This window comes from Delphinapterus leucas, chromosome 5 (genome assembly GCF_059928025.1).
Source record: "Delphinapterus leucas isolate spDelLeu-1000000601 "Yukka" chromosome 5, BTC_Dleu_Yukka2, whole genome shotgun sequence".
Taxonomy (NCBI): domain Eukaryota; kingdom Metazoa; phylum Chordata; class Mammalia; order Artiodactyla; family Monodontidae; genus Delphinapterus; species Delphinapterus leucas.
Window position 1 is genome coordinate 35,748,111 of NC_143133.1, and position 15,831 is coordinate 35,763,941.

The window sequence follows — 15,831 nt, forward strand, 5'->3', positions numbered from 1 at the left end:
TGCTCAATCATATTTAAATAGCTTTAAAATATCCTTTTTATGCTTGAAAGTGAATGTTAAGAACCTGTGGGGTATTTAGCAGTTTGACTAAGGTCTCTGTTGGTTCTCTTAATTTTATTTGTTCTTCCCATTGTATTTTTATGAAAAAGTTGTATTTCCTTTTAAATTATAATACCTAATGCCCAAGAGCATATCCTCTTTTTATTGATTTATTTATATATAGTACTATATACGTAATAACGTGCCTCAAGTTCTTTGTGGTATAGCATAATGAAAAGAACATTAGCCAGTGTCAGGGAAACTAAATTAGAAATATGTTGCCTCTAATGAATATATCACCTTACACAAGCTGTTTAATCTCTCTGGGCCTCACATTCATAATCAATAAAAGGATAGGTTTATATTAAAGGATTTCTTAAGATCCCTTCTGGCTCCTAACACTTTTAATTCTTCCTATAAATATTTAATGATGATATCTAATTTTGCCTAAAATGTAGCACTCTGAATCTTCATTCATTCTAACCAGGCTTCTGGTGATAAGAAGTGAAACTTAGGTCTATTAAGATCTTCATTATAAAAAGCAATTTTACTTATAGAATCGAATCAGCAGATACTGTCAGCCTCTAAGAACAGCAGAGTATCATTGCTGATTTATCATTGCTGATTAATGCTTAAGCAAACAGTTCACAAAATGTCTCTACCAGGGAACAATGCGTAGAATTTGACCTTTGACTGTATCACCTTAGACCAGAGCTGCAGCCAGGGTTTGCTTTCCCGACAATGTAGAAAGGAAGCTGCTTTTTGCTTTCATGCTCTGGTAATTGTTGTACCTTCAAGGTATTTCTAGGACCTCATGGTAACAGACCAATTATTTATTTTATGGTGCCCCCAGATATAATTTTACACAATATCCGGTTAATAGCTATTGGGCTTCCAGAAAGTTTAAAAGAATTGATTTCTCAATGTTAAAAAAAATTGCTGCTGCAACCAAACAGAATACTTCCAATTTGGTGGTGTTATAGCTGTAAGGTGCATGATACCAGGAGGGTGTCATGAGGGCTCATCTACTGCTACCAGGACATTGTGTTTATGTGATGTGTCCTATTAGAAAATTCTTGACAGCAGTTGTGTTTATTCCTTCATTAAAAATTGGTTTCTGGGCTTTTACATATTTCTATTGTTCTTAATAGAATCGCTTCGACAAAAGCCACTGTGGAATATCAAAAAGAAGTTATAAGGCTATTGAGAGAAAATCTTAGAAGAAATCAACAGGCCCAAGATACCTCAAGTAAGTAGAAAATGCTGATACTTCCCGATCTTTCCATTTTACTTCAATACACTTACATATTTTGAAGACTGCTATTACAGGTATGATAGTCAAAAATAAAGCTAAGTTAATCACTGATTTAGAAAGAACTTTTTATTTTTTTAGTTTTTTGGCTGCGTTGGGTCTTTGTTGCTGCGTGCGGGTTTTTCTCTGGTTGCAGTGTGCGGGCTACACATTGCGGTGGTTTCTCTTGTTGTGGAGCACAGGCTCTAGGCACACGGGCTTCAGTAGTTGTAGTACGTGGGCTCAGTAGCTGTGGCTCACAGGCTCTAGAGCGCAGGCTCAGTAGTTGTGGTGCACAGGCTTAGTTGCTCCACGGCATGTGGGATCTTCCCAGACGAGGTCTCGAACCCGTGTCCCCTGCATTGGCAGTCGGATTCTTAACCACTGCACAACCAGGGAAGCCCCAAGAAAAAACTATTTTTAAAATGAATTCATTGGGCTCATATTTATCCTGTGACATCTCCTTAGTTTACTGTAATCTTAACTGTCTGTCCATTATAGATTTTTAGAAAATACAAATTTTACTTCTGCATAATCAGATCTTTACCTATTGGTGAAGATGTCTTCAGCACTGTAAAAGAATGACTTAACTATCAGGGTAGAAGTACACTTCCCAATAAAAATACAAGCACATGTCTTAATAGATTGTAACCATGTGCACAGTAAAAATATTATCAGTTCACAGTAAAAATAACTAAATATTATCCTACTTGTTCTTGATACTGAAAATATAGAGTTGATGCGTACTTGCAAACTTTTTGAAATTTATCTTAGGAACAGTCTTCAAGTTTAATGATCAAATTTCTGCATATATATCTCTCAAACTATACCTTTTTCTGTATTTCTATCTCTTATATTTCATTTGAAAAGAGAAAATGCTGAACAGTACTTGGGGCAGCTTTGTATAGTAAGACAAGCATTGAACTAGCAGTCAGGGACAGGCCTCTGAACTGATTGCTCTCACTTAAGGGCTGTGTGAAATCCTGAAGACAATGTATATAGTAAGGATCAAACTAAAAGTTGTGTGTGCAAAGCACACTGAAAATTCTAAAGGTCAAGCAAGTGTAAGATGATATTTGTGTGTATTATTGTCCACTCATTTAAAAAAAAGAATTAGAGATAGTGTTAAAGATGATCACAGCTACTATCTGGAAAACTTCAAGGGATAAAAATAGAACTGAGGATTCCTTGTTGTTACAGAAGGGTCAAGATAATTACTCTTGATTTGTAAGTGACTTTCAGGTACATATTGTCCCTGAATTCAGAATAATTCAAAAGGAAATGGACATTGAGTATCTTCCCCACACACACCTTATCCCCCTTTTATAAATCATCAGTGACCCAGTGGATTATTCTATTTCATAAGCACCTCACACTTGTATGCAGTTTTATCTAAAATTTACAGAACAGTTCCTTACATTACTTTTACACACACAGTGTAGAATACTTAATAATATATGCTCTAATATCATTCTAAGGTTTATCTTGTGAACAGGTATGTGTTGAATACTTGTGATGCACTGAATGACAGGGGTGGACCCCACACACACTGTAGGAAGAAGCCCGCCAGGTGATTCTACTGCTCTAGAAGATAGATCAATGGAGGACAGCTCTGGGGAGGATTGTTACTACTACAGTGATGGTGAACGATCTCAGCAGGATTATGAGAGTGGAATTGGTGGGTGGAGAGAAGCAGGAGGATTCGAGAGCTGTTTAGAATTGATGACCAAATAGCCGTGTGAGGTTAAGGGAGAAGGAGGTGGGCAAGGATGACTTCCAGGGAGATGGTGGTATATTGGTTTTTATAGTGACTTACTACCTTTCATAACGTTTTCTTTATTTCTTTATTTGGAACTACTAAAATTATCACCTGTCTGTATTTTTGCCTCCCACAGTGGTATCAGAACATGCTGATCCTCAGCCTTCAAATAAACCCTTCACCTGTGGAGGTGGCAGTGGCATTGTACAAAGCACGAAAGCTCTTATCCTGAAGAGTGAGTATATACGGCTGGAAAAGGAAGTTTCCAAGTTAAAGCAGCAAAATGAACAGCTAATAAAGCAAAAGAATGAGCTGTTAAGGTAAGATCTGCTCACACGATATAGAAATTATACTTACGTCTTACATGTTGGGGAGGATGATATAGATACATACATAAATAGTTTTTGCAGTTGGCAATCCTTCACACATACGGAGAAAGTAATTTTTAAGTTACATAAAATATGTCTTTTTTAAAAGGCATAAGAATATGGTAGCACCATTCCAGATGTTGGTTATCTGTCAATTGACCTATTTTTAACTAAGCCAAGAGCTAGGAAGTAAAGATGGATCTTTGAGGGAACAGCTTAAATATACCACAAGTCCATATACCCAAGTCAATGAGGCTCTTATTCAAGGAGGAACCCCTTAGGTCCATTATCGTAGCCTACTTAGTTTTACTTTAAAAACAGTTCTGACAAATTTAATTATTTGGCTTCTACCAATGACTAGAATCTTGTGCTAACCTCTACCAATGAGATGAGGAAAAAAAATAGGCATTAAACAAATAATTCCACAAATAACTAATCCTTTGTAATGAGTGCTATCAAGCAAACAGCAACAACAAAAAATAGGACATTATGAAAGGGTATAACACAGAGGGATCAAACCTTACCTAGGTATGGGGAGGGGTGGTGATCAAGAGACTGACCTTTAAGACTGGATGTGAAAAATGAGTAGAAATTAGGCCAGGTGAAAGGAGAGGTGGGTAAGCCTTCTAGGCTGAGGGAGCAGCATGTGCACAGGCTTTGAGTCAGGAAGGGTGACCAGCTGGTGGAACTGAAAGACATCCACTGTGGCCAGGGCATAGAGACTGAGACAGTGAAGTGCAAGATGAGATGCCAGAGGTAACTGGTCCAGGTTACACAGGCCCCAAAGGTCATTGGGAGGACGTTTGGGTGGTATCCTAAAACGTAATGGAAGGATTAATTCCACTGGAGGATTTTAAGCCAAGGCCTGCTGAGATCAGATAGCATCACAGTATAGGAGGCCCCAATTTAGGAATCTGTTTATTGTTGTCCAAGCAAAAGATAATTTTGGCATGGACTGGAATGGTGCCAATGCAGATAAAAATAAGGAAACGAATTTGAGAAGTAAGTATGAGGTTGTATCAACAGACTTGGCTCACGTAAAGGAGAGAAAGGCCCCTAGGATGGTTGCCCAGGTTTCTGTCTGGAGAAACTGGATAAATGCTGGTGGCATTTCCTATGAGAAGCAAGACTGTAACTAATCCAGAAAAGTACCATGAATTATTTCTTTTAAAATAACAAAGGTACATTAGAATCATCTACCCAGACTGATTTATCGAATTATGGCCACAAATTATCAACAGATAAACCTCTGGACGATATTACTGATTTGTTTAAAAACCTGATGTCATGCTCTGAGCTTTCTTTTCAAAACTCCATGATTTCGGAGGTTTATTCAATTACTTAAACTATACTGACCTCATTTCATTTTCTGAACTGTGGAAACAGTCCAAACAGGAAGCATTAGGTTGAAACTTAACTATAAATATGATTAAATGGTAAATTATAGGTTATGTATATTTTACCACAATTTAAAGCAGTTTTTTTTTTCTTAACTTAAACATGAGTACGTTGCAGGAATTGCAGTCTTATGTCCTCCTTTTTTCTCCACCTCCACCCCACCCGCCCCGCCCCGCCCCCTCACATTTAAGCAATAATCATCATCTTTACAATGAGGTCAAAACGTGGAAGGAGAGAACCCTTAAAAGAGAGGCTCACAGAGAAGTAACTTGTGAGAATTCTCCAAAGTCTCCTAAAGTGACCGGAACAGCCTCTAAAAAGAGACAACATATGTCATCTCAGTGCAAGGAAAGGAATTTACAAGATCCTGTGCCAAAGGAATCGCCAAAATCTTGGTTTTTTGATAGCCGATCAAAGTCTTTGCCAGTACCTTCTCCAGTTCACTATTTTGATAACTCAGGTTTAGGCCTTTGCCCAGGTAGGTAAATATACTGGTTGCTTGGAAATGGGGCGGGGATGGGGGGTGGATAACAGTTGGAACCTCTCTTTAATGTGTGATCCCCACAGGGCAAGTGTAGACAAGGGAGGATGGCGTTGATCAGGCTCACAGTGTACAGACTTCATTGCTGTTTCTGTGGGAGAAAGTTTCTCCAAAGCACAGCTCTGAAGTGCAGTAGTCACTTTTTACCCCAAGTGAAGCTTTTTTTTTTTTCTTTCCTTTGGTATGTAAAAATTCTCCTTGTGAGTCATTGCTTAGCAAATCAAATCTGAAAATAAGATATTATTTCTTTAGAAATGCAAGAAAACAACCCCAAGTGAAGGTTGCCTCTTAAACCCTCAGCCTTCCCCTGGAATGGACAAGCAACTCTCCCAAGGCCATAAAGATACTACCTTATAAACAAAACCAGTTTTACTGAAAAAGATTTTCTTATCGATTCAATGGGCCAGTATTTCCAATAGTATTATATTCATTTTACACAAGCCAGATCATAGACTTGTATCGTTTACTTATTCATTTAATCGATCAGAATTTTTTTATTTCAACTCTGTGTCACACATTAGACCCTAATGGTACATTAATAAGCAAAACCAGATATGGTCCCTGCCCTCTTAGAGCTTACAGTCTAACAGGTATAGACAGTAATCAAGTGACAAAAAAAAGTAAAATTCTAGAGTGCAAAAGGCTATGAGACTTATAATAGGTTGTTGTTTTTTAAATATTACAGAAGTCTTCCTTGAAAAAGGGAACTGAGATCTAGGAGGTTAATGTGAGTTAGCTTAACAAAGAGGGGAGGGAAAAGCATTTCAGGCAGATGGGACAGTGACAGCCGCCATCAGGGTAGGAGGAACCACAGTCAGGGGAAGGATTGAAAGAAATATGCTGTGACCAGAGCACAAGGAACACAGGCTTCTGTGGATGTAGTCAGTGAAGCCAAAGAGAGAGCTCAGAGCCAGACATGCAGGACTTTGTAGATAGTGTAAAGGAATTTAAACTTGATCCTGTAGGCATATAGAGGAAGCCGTTGGAAGACTTTAAACAATATCAGGGGAACGTGATGACTTGTAAATTTTGAAAACATTACCTCAGATGTTAGGTAACCAACAAATCATAGGAGCAAGAGTTTGACAGTTGCCTGGGCAAGGGTGACAGCATGAACCTGGGCAGGTGCAATGGAGATGGAGAGACGTGGACAGATGGGAGAGATTTGGGGGCAAAATGAGCAGTGCTAGGTGCCTGATCGGATGGACTGGGGTGGAGTCGGGGATCGCCCCCAGCTCTGCGGAGGTGCTATACACAGAGGTGGGGAACATGTCCGGAGAAGCTCTGTAATATGGCGTTTCTCAGTCTTTGTCACCACATAGCATTTATCATGTGCCCACGTGTGTATGGCCACGGCCCTTTGTGACAGTGTATCTGCCTCTCAGAAACACCCTTTTATGCACTTGTAGAAACCTAAAGCAACAAAACTACATTAAGAGAGGCAGCTGCCAGAGATCATTTAAAGCTCTGAGCAAAGGTTACCAGGGTTTATGAGAACTCTGCTTTGTGACAAAGAGGGAATCAGTCTGTTCTCGTCAACTACACGTCAAAATTGGATCACGTCAGCGCTCTGACAGTGCTGTTAGAGATATAGGAAGGAACAACGCAATTTGGGAAAAATTTTGAACTGTTCACTTCATTGAACAGTATGTAACAAACATTTGAGGACCTTCCATTAGCTAACACTTCTATGGAACTTTTGCTGTATACACACACACACACACACACACACACCCCATTTTAGAAGGGTCTATTCAAACACTGATAAAGTTTTATAATCACCTATTGATCTTTATCTGACAGTGCCAAAGGCACATGCATAATATGAAGTAATCCAACCTCAAATAAAAATGCTTAAGTTTTTTAATCAATACATGGGTCTCTCTGGTACAGTTTTTAAGTAAAATAAAAGAGTAGACTGGAGGGATATATAAATCAAAAACTGACCAATTCAGAATTAAAGGACATAGTCTCAGCTTGAATTAGTAAAATGTCAGTCTAAAATAATTTTAATTATAAAAGGAAATTTATATTATCTCAACACCTAAGATAATTTCCAAGACCCGTTGTTCTAGATTTACCTTCATGAATATAATAATTTGAAAATAGATATTGTTTATAAACAAATAGATGCAGTTGAAGTGCTTTTTAAAGGCTCAAAGAAAACTTTTTAAAGATGGCTAAATATTCTCTAAAATACATAGTATTTGTACAGCTCACCATTTTTTTTTTTCCCCTAAAAATAGGACAAAAGAAAATCTAACTGAGTTAATCTGTGTTTGGTTCACTTTGAATCTCAAATTGATGAATTCCAAATAAGACTCTATTACTTCTTGGTTTTATGTACAATATGGTTTTTCTAACAATTCATCTTATAAGAAAATGGGGAATAAACTTCTTCAACTCTGAAGCTAACACACAATTGTGAAGCAATCATACTCCAATAAAGTTCTATTAAAAAAAAAACTTCAACTCTGCTGAAGTGAAATATAGTTTTTTAACAAGCAAAATAATGAACCATGTTTAAGTGCTGTGTTCCATTCTTCTTACATCTCTTCTTATATCTCTACTCCAAACATCCTTTTCACTTTAGTTGTATTTGGGATTTGTGTATGTTTTTACTAAGATTACTTTTGTTGTTGATTTTTTTTTTTTTCCTCTCAGAAGAACAAATTGCTGGAGCAGAGACTGTGGATCCCCAGCCAGGTCCTTGGCATGTGTCCTCTGGAAAAGATGTGCCCGAGTGCAAGACTCAGTAGCTTACTCTCTGTCACTTTTCTGGGGGCCCAGCGTTCCATGTTTGGAAATGCCTGCGTTTATCCCTGGCAATGATGTCACAGTCCAACTTAATTTCACTTCAGTTTTCACTTTGCCGGTAGAATTGGAAGGTGAAGGAACAGGATTCATTCCTGTTATTTAGAATGGTGATAGCAGTCAATACCTTCTTCTTGAATGTGGTAATCCTTTAGAAGTTGAATAGTTTTATTTATTTATATGTTTTGTAAAGAATAAAGTTATTGAAGGAAATTTCCAATCTTTCCACATATACATAAAATGTATACTTTTTCATTAATGTAAAGTTATCCACATGTGACTTAGAGAATTCCAAAGCATGATTCATAAATTAATATGAAACATCATTTAATTAACAAAATTACAGACTCCCTTTTTAGTACCTTGAACATTCAATAAACGTTTGCTTAGTTCTGAATGACGGCACCATGTAATATTAACTGATGGTTTCTCGGTGGGGTACTCAGGGTATATTTGGCTCTCTTCTCTTCTTGTTTGTTGACTTTCAGAATTTTGCTGTAAAAATACACACATGCATTCCACACTTAGGTTGTTAAGGAATAGCAAGTGATACGACCTCTTCATTTTCTAGTTTTAATCTTCCTTTTGCTGTGATAAGCTACAAAAGTTGTTTCTCACTTTTCAGTGTTTTACCAACTACCCCACTCCCTATACAAGCACTCTAAATTGGTTGGTTTGTTATTAGACTTTGTACCCGATTGCACATTTATTCCCAAGTAGAAGAACCACATAGATTTATTTTACCCTTTCACTTTAGACATGGGGAAACAGCAACCAGAGTTTCCATCAAAGTTTTCTAAACCTGGGGTCCTCACAGACACGTAAGACATTCTAAGGTGGGCTTCTTCATGTAGGCTGTAAAACCTCTGAAATTTAATGTTAACTTGTGTGTGTGGATTCATTTTTCTAGGGTACTAAGGTCCATACTTGCTTTTATCATACTCCCAGAGGGGTCTCTGACCCTACAAGAGGTTATGAACTACGTTTTAGAGAGTATTTGATATTTTATAGCATATAACTTTGAAAAACCACATAGAACAGCAAGATGCTTAAGGTTCAGAACAGAGTTACTGATTTCAAGGCATTCTTGGCTCTTTGGTAAGAATATTTATTCAAAGGAAGAGATTATGAATTGCATCATAGCCATCATTCTAAAGTCTGGATTGGATATTTTCCCTTATCTTAACATACTGTCACAGGGATTCACTAGGGCTGAGGGAAGAGTGTCCCCTCCTATAATCTCCCCTGGGCCTGTTTCTCCTTTTCACCCTTACCCAAACAGAACACTATAACAGCACTGCAGGCTTGATTCTTTACGACGTCTAGTAGGTACGTTCACCTGAATAATAAAACTAGTTTAAAGGCCATTAAAAATATAATCAGTCATCAGGTTTCCAGTCTAGCAGAATGTTGCTTAACTCTGAATTTGGATGTCCATTTCCTTCCTTGGATTTGGGAAATTTGGGGCCATTATTGATTTCTTCAAATCAGCTCTTCGTCCCCGTCTCTCTTCTTCTGGTCTACTTGCTAGTGTCCCATAAGTACCTTAGGCTCCCTTCACTTTTTTCTTTCATTTTGCTTCTCTGACTGGATAATTTCAAATGACCTGTCTTCCACTTTGTTGATTCCTCTGCTGATCAAGTCTGCTGTTGAACCCCTCTAGTGAATTTTTCAATTTGGTTATTATATTCTTCAGTGCCAGAATTTGTTTGGTTCTATTTTTATAGTTTCTATTTATTTGTTAATATTTTCATTTTGCTCGTGCATCATTTTCCTGATTTCATTTAGTTGTCTGCATTCTCTTGTAGATCATTGAGCTTGTTTAAAACTATTATTTTTAATTTTTTGATAGGTAATTCTTAGATTGCTATTTCTTTGGAGTTGGTTTCTGGAGATTTATTTTGTTCCTTTGAATGTGTCATGTTTCTTTGTGTGCCTTCTGACTTTTTGCTGGGTTTTATGCATTTGAGAAAACATCCACCTCACCTCTTCTAGCCTCGTACAGGGGAGCACCATCAATGAGCTCATTTATAGATGCTGGGGTCCTCCGAATCAACCTTTTGGTGGGATTGCAACTTCTCTGGGCTTGTGTGTGTGATTTGCCAACTCGAGAGGGTTGCCAGCGCCTTTTTCAGGAGCTCATAACCTCTTCCTCCTTCTGGTGTCTGTCTGCAGTACTGCAGGTTCTTTGTTGCTACAGCAGGAAGCCACCCCACTGCCCATTTTTCTCATTGGCCCCCAGGCAGCCAAAGTACATCAGCACCCCAAGTCAGGCGAAACACAAACCAGTCACTTGTGCAGCCATCCAAGAAGCTGGAACATCAGACACACACTCTACTCTTCTTCCTCCCTCTCAAGGATGAAGCTTCGAGCTGGGCACATTGTCCTGACTGCGCAGAGCCACACCAGCCTCTGATGGCACGGCAGGCTCTCTGGTGCCAAACCATGCCGGTTCCATCAGCACTCCAAGTAGGAGAGCGTGACCGGTCACTCAAGCAGCCCTCGAAAAGCTGGAACTTTGGGTGAATCTTCCACTCTCCTCTTTCCCCCTAGTCCCCATGATGGGGAAACTGAGCCAGAGACTAAGCTGTGCTAGCCTGGGAGAGGGGTAGTAGCAGGTAAGAAATGGCTCTTCTCACCCGCTTCAGTGTGGCTGTCCTCAGCTTTGCCCTCACCCAGGGTACTGCAATTTCTTAATGGGCTTCTGAAGTTCTCACAAAAGTATTTCGGTCCACATATGGTTGTTAAGTCAGTGTCTGTCGGGGAAAGAGAGCTGGCACTTCTGTTCCTCCATCAATGTTGGAATGTTGCTAACCTCTAATGATCTGGTTTCAGTATTGTGATGAGTGTTTGTGAAGGAATGGTAGTGAAAATCAGCAATGGAAACTGCAAGAAGGTTAAAAAGCAGTAATATGGTCAGACAATACTAAAATGATCTGAAAAGCAAAATTAGGACCAGAGAAGACAAAATATATTTACTGTTCATAAGAAACATGTTCTTGAGCCTGGCAGAATTATTACTGAGAGCCTACCATTCATATTCAGTGAATATTAAAAGACCATCTACTATGAACTCATTGGTCTAGGCCCCAAAAGGTACTTTTGGGTTGTTGTTTTTTTTTAATTTTTAAAGGGCAATGTTTGCTATCCATTATAACTGAATATATACTAATCATTAAGTACAAGTGTAACATTGTACTGATGGTTTTACATGCCAAGTCCTTCCTCACAACATCCCTGAGGTAAGTGCTATGACTATTTTAAAGATGAGAAAACTGAGATTTATAGTTAAGTGACTTAGCTAGTGAGGGAAAGACGTGGGACTTACCTTTATCCTTCTGACTTAACAGTCTTTGTTCTGAGCCACTGTGACTATTATAAATACATTTAGCTCCAAGAGCAAAAAAGTGATTGAAAGAAGTTTATTTTTCTCACATAAGAAATCCAGAGGAGTTAGTCTAGGGCTGTTGTCTTGAGGCTGTCTTCAGGGAACCAGGTCCCTTCTCTCACCCTGCTGTCTTTATGCGTCTGACCTCACACCAAGTCACAACATGGCTGCCATGTCCCTATGCATCACAGATGCATTCCAGGAGAAAAGAAGGGAAGGAGCAAAAGTCAAAAGCCTTTCAGAGAGGCATCATCTTTTTATCCAGGAAGGAAGCCCTCAGAGATTGCAGCCTATGTTTCATTGGCCAGCTCTAGTAGCAAAGAAGGCTAGGAATTTGATAGTTGTTTTCCAGCCTTTCCAAAGTAAAAGGCAGGGGAAGTCAGTTGGGTGGGTGTTGAGCGAGCCCTACTTAAATAGCACATGCACAAAATAGCCTAAACAGTCGGCTCAGCTACACACCTGATAAAGTGATGAGTTACTAAGCCTCTAGAGAGGGCTCACAGGACCTAAGCCCATTCTTTTTGATCTGACATTTCTGTTCTCTTCAGCCAAACCTGATTTTTTGCTCTTACCCAACAATGCACTTTGAAGTTCCCCAGACTCAACCCCCTCAGTGTACTCAGGATGCCTGCATTCTGCCACTAAGTATATATTAGTGTTAGAATAGACTGCGTGTGCCAAAATAACTGTACTTATACCTTAAAAAGCACAAGAGAATTTTTATTTCCCGCCCTCTGAACTATATAGGTCAGGGTCCAGAAAGGAAGGCTCCAGTATCTTCAGTGACCTGCATTCCTTCTATTTTGTTGCTGACTTCCACATGCAGTTCCTGGCTCATTCAATCTTTGAGTGCTCCCAGAGCAGCACATAGTAGGTGCTAATAAAAGAGAAGGGGGAGATTTCCTGGTGGCGCAGTGGTTGAGCGTCCGCCTGCCGATGCAAAGGACACGGCTTCGTGCCCCGGTCTGGGAAGATCCCACATGCCGCGGAGCGGCTGGGCCCGTGAGCCATGGCCGCTGATCCTGCGCGTCCGCAGCCTGTGTTCCGCAACGGGAGAGGCCGCGACGGTGAGAGACCCGCGTACCGGAACAAAAAAAAAAAAGAGAAGGACTTAGGTTAAATTAGTGAAGGAAGTGATTTCAACATTCTAAGTAAGATGCTTTTCTACTTTTCACCTTCTACGTAAATTGGAGTTAACAGTTATGCCTGAGCTCCACTAGATGGCAGCACATTACATATAAAGTATGTGAATGTGCGAATTATTTTCTGAAAACTGGAGGAACCTGAACTACAAATCCCAACATGCATTAGGCACCTGACCTGATTTGGAACAAAGGTCTTAAGTTTGTTGCCCGCGCAGTGATCTGGACGACGCCATCAACTTGCTGCAGTAAAGTAAGATCTCCCAATATATTTTATTTTTTTAATAGATTTATTTATTTATTTTTGGCTGCGTTGGGTCTTCGTTGCTGCCCGCGGGCTTTCTCTAGTTGCAGCCAGCGGGGGCTGCTCTTCGTTGCGGTGCGCGGGCTTCTCATTGCGGTGGCCTCTCGTTTCGGAGCACGGGCTCTAGGCGCGCGGGCTTCAGTAGCGGTGGCGCGTGGGCTCTAGAGCGCAGGCTAAGTAGTTGTGGCACGCAGGCTTAGTTGCTCCGCGGCATGTGGGATCTTCCTGGACCAGGGCTCGAACCCGTGTCCCCTTTATTGGCAGGCGAATTCTTAACCACTGTTCCACCAGGGAAGCCCTCCCAGTATATTTTAAATGAAACTTTGGCCAGGGAAAAGGAGAGGTTTTCTTTCCAGATGTTAGTTTTGCACATTACCTTTTTTCAGGATTAAACTTAGCAGTTAGTTCAGGATAAGGATGGGTTTTCAACAAGTTTGAAACTCCGGTAGGTTTTTCAAAACAGCCAAAGGAGAGGATTTTACAGTGTCAAAGTGGACACTGTTTTTCTGGCTTATGAAGAAAGAGATCCTGAAAATGCTCTGTGTCTCTGCTAATCAAAAATTAACACTTTGAGGGAATTCCCTGGTGGTCCAGTGGTTAGAACTTGGTGCTTTCATTGCTGGGGCCGGGGTTCAATCCCTGGTGGCGGAAATAAGAGCACATAAGGCCTACGGCGCGGCAAAAAAAAATTTAACACTTTGATTCCAATATTTAGAGTAAGAAATCCATCATGTCTGGTTTTCACGTGGGATTTCTTGAAAGTTGCATCATTTCACCATTTCAGCCCATGTTTGCACTCATTTTTCCAAACAAATCCGTTTTAATATAATAGTGCAGTTATGTCTAGTAGTAAGGCTTTGGTTCGAAAATCTGGTCCCAGAAAATAGGGAGGACAGCTCGGGGGAGGTTTTCATAGTGAGCAAAACGGCTGCCCTGTGCTTCAGCAGGTGTTTAGTAAGTTCTTCGGTGGGTGTCAAAGCCTCCTAGGGAAACATTTGCAATGTGCCTTCACAGTCCCATGACCCAGAAGTCACCAATGCCAATAGTGTGAAATAGCAGCTTTTTAATACATCATGCTCGAGATTGGGGGAGGGTAAAGATTATTGGAGTTTCGACTCTTAACCATGTTTTAAGTAAAAACATATCACCCGTGTAAGAAGAAAAATAAAAGCTGAAAATTCATTGCATCAGAGTAGGTCAGGCATTGTAAAAGCCCAGCTCTCCGTCAATCAGAGACCATCAGTGAAGTCGTAAGCTAGTCCCTGGAGTCAGTCAGCTCTTATAAAAACGAGCCGTTAGTCTAGCCCTCCGAGAAGCTGACTCCGAGAGAGTTCAACACGCACGGGATTTATTAGGGGAAATGCTGGTGCGAGAGAAAATGAGTAGGGAACTAGGTAAGGCTGGGAGAGCCAGCAGACCGCGACGGAAGTCCGCCTGCAAGGGAGGGAGCGAGGGACACTGGGCTGGGCGGTGTGGGCGCATCCTTCACGGCGCGGGAGGGTCCGCGAGGCCAGCGGGAGGAGCTCGATGTGTCCCAGAAGTGGGCCTGCCTTAGCGTTCGTGCCGCACTCAGGCATCGGCTGGGAAAGGCCGGGGTGGGGGGGTGGGGAGGCGGCCTCTGCACAAACTCACAGATGGGTTTCGGAGCACAGCGCCGGCCTCGTGGTCAGTTACTGGGCACCTGTTCCGCAGAGCCGCAGGCCCCTGGCGCTGCATGGGGATTTAGAACCACGAGGTCGTCTCTTGGACCAGGAGGCAGTCAGGAGGCCTGGGTTTGAATTCATAGCCGTGAAACACTGAAACACTGGGCAAGCCACGTAATCTCTTTGAAGTCTGTGCACTGGTGACCAGGCCCTATGTCAACTCTTAAACACTTCCCTCATCCACCCCTGCTCCATCCCTGCTGTTTCTCCACCGTCTCTGCACCACTGCCGCCACCTCCGAAGGAAACCCCCTGCTCTCGCCTGCCCACTCCCTCCCCAGGTCTGTTCTCCACTCTGAGCTTTCTAGAATACGCATCTGATCATGTCATGCTTTTGAAAGCCTCATTGCCCATTGCCCACAGGAGTAACTAGCCCTCAGAAAGGAGAGCTTGCACAAAGGGTGGAGGCTTGAAATCCCGGTGAGCGCACATTGGGTACAGCAGAAAGCCAAGTTTGGCTGACGAGAACAGAGATAAGTTCAAAAAGCAATGACTGGATCATGTGAGCCCTCCAGGCAAGACTAGCTAGCTACCTGTACTCTTTATCAGGCAGGTAATTGAGCAGACTGATTGTGGACGTTATTTTGTGCATGTGCTGTTTCAGTTAGTTCACTCAACATCCACCCAACTCACGCCCTCACCCCCACCTTTTTACTTTGTAAAGCCTGGAAAACAAACTCAGATTCTTAGCCTCCACTGCTAGAGCTGGCCAATAAAACCCAGGCTAGAATTTCTGAGGAAGGCTTACTCGTTGAATAGAAAGGTGAGGCCTCTGAAAGAGTTCAGGCTTTCCTTCTTTCTGCCTGGAATGCAGATACGATGTCTTGGGAGAAAGCAGCCATTTTGTGGTTGGTGTGTGGTCAGAGGCACACACTAAGAACAGCAGGGTAAGAGAAGGGACTTGGTTCCTTGCAGACAGCCTCATTTCATTTGACTCTTCACGACCCCCAACCTCATCACCAGCCATTCCTCTCACCCTGAGATCTACAATCCAAGCACTGACCAAATACCTTCTGCACATCATATTTCCCCCATGTCAGAATTTCTCAGTCCTCCCTTTTAAAAATTACTGATTGCGTCTGTTA

The 15,831-nt window shown here is 41.1% G+C and overlaps 1 protein-coding gene across 6 annotated transcripts in view; it reads left to right on the plus strand.

Annotated features, from left to right (window-relative positions):
• The window catches only part of CENPE (centromere protein E), a 77,924-nt gene extending 65,268 nt beyond the window's left edge, over positions 1 to 12,656 (plus strand). For all 6 annotated transcript variants that reach the window (XM_089911625.1, XM_022567065.2, XM_089911624.1 and 3 more), the window contains 4 exons: positions 1,191 to 1,288; positions 3,226 to 3,409; positions 5,047 to 5,333; positions 8,061 to 12,656. In XM_089911625.1, the coding sequence (XP_089767751.1) occupies positions 1,191 to 1,288; positions 3,226 to 3,409; positions 5,047 to 5,333; positions 8,061 to 8,155 (664 nt within the window). In that variant the 3' untranslated portion in view covers positions 8,156 to 12,656. The remainder of the gene's footprint in view (positions 1 to 1,190; positions 1,289 to 3,225; positions 3,410 to 5,046; positions 5,334 to 8,060) is intronic.
• The last annotated feature ends 3,175 nt before the right edge of the window (positions 12,657 to 15,831 follow it).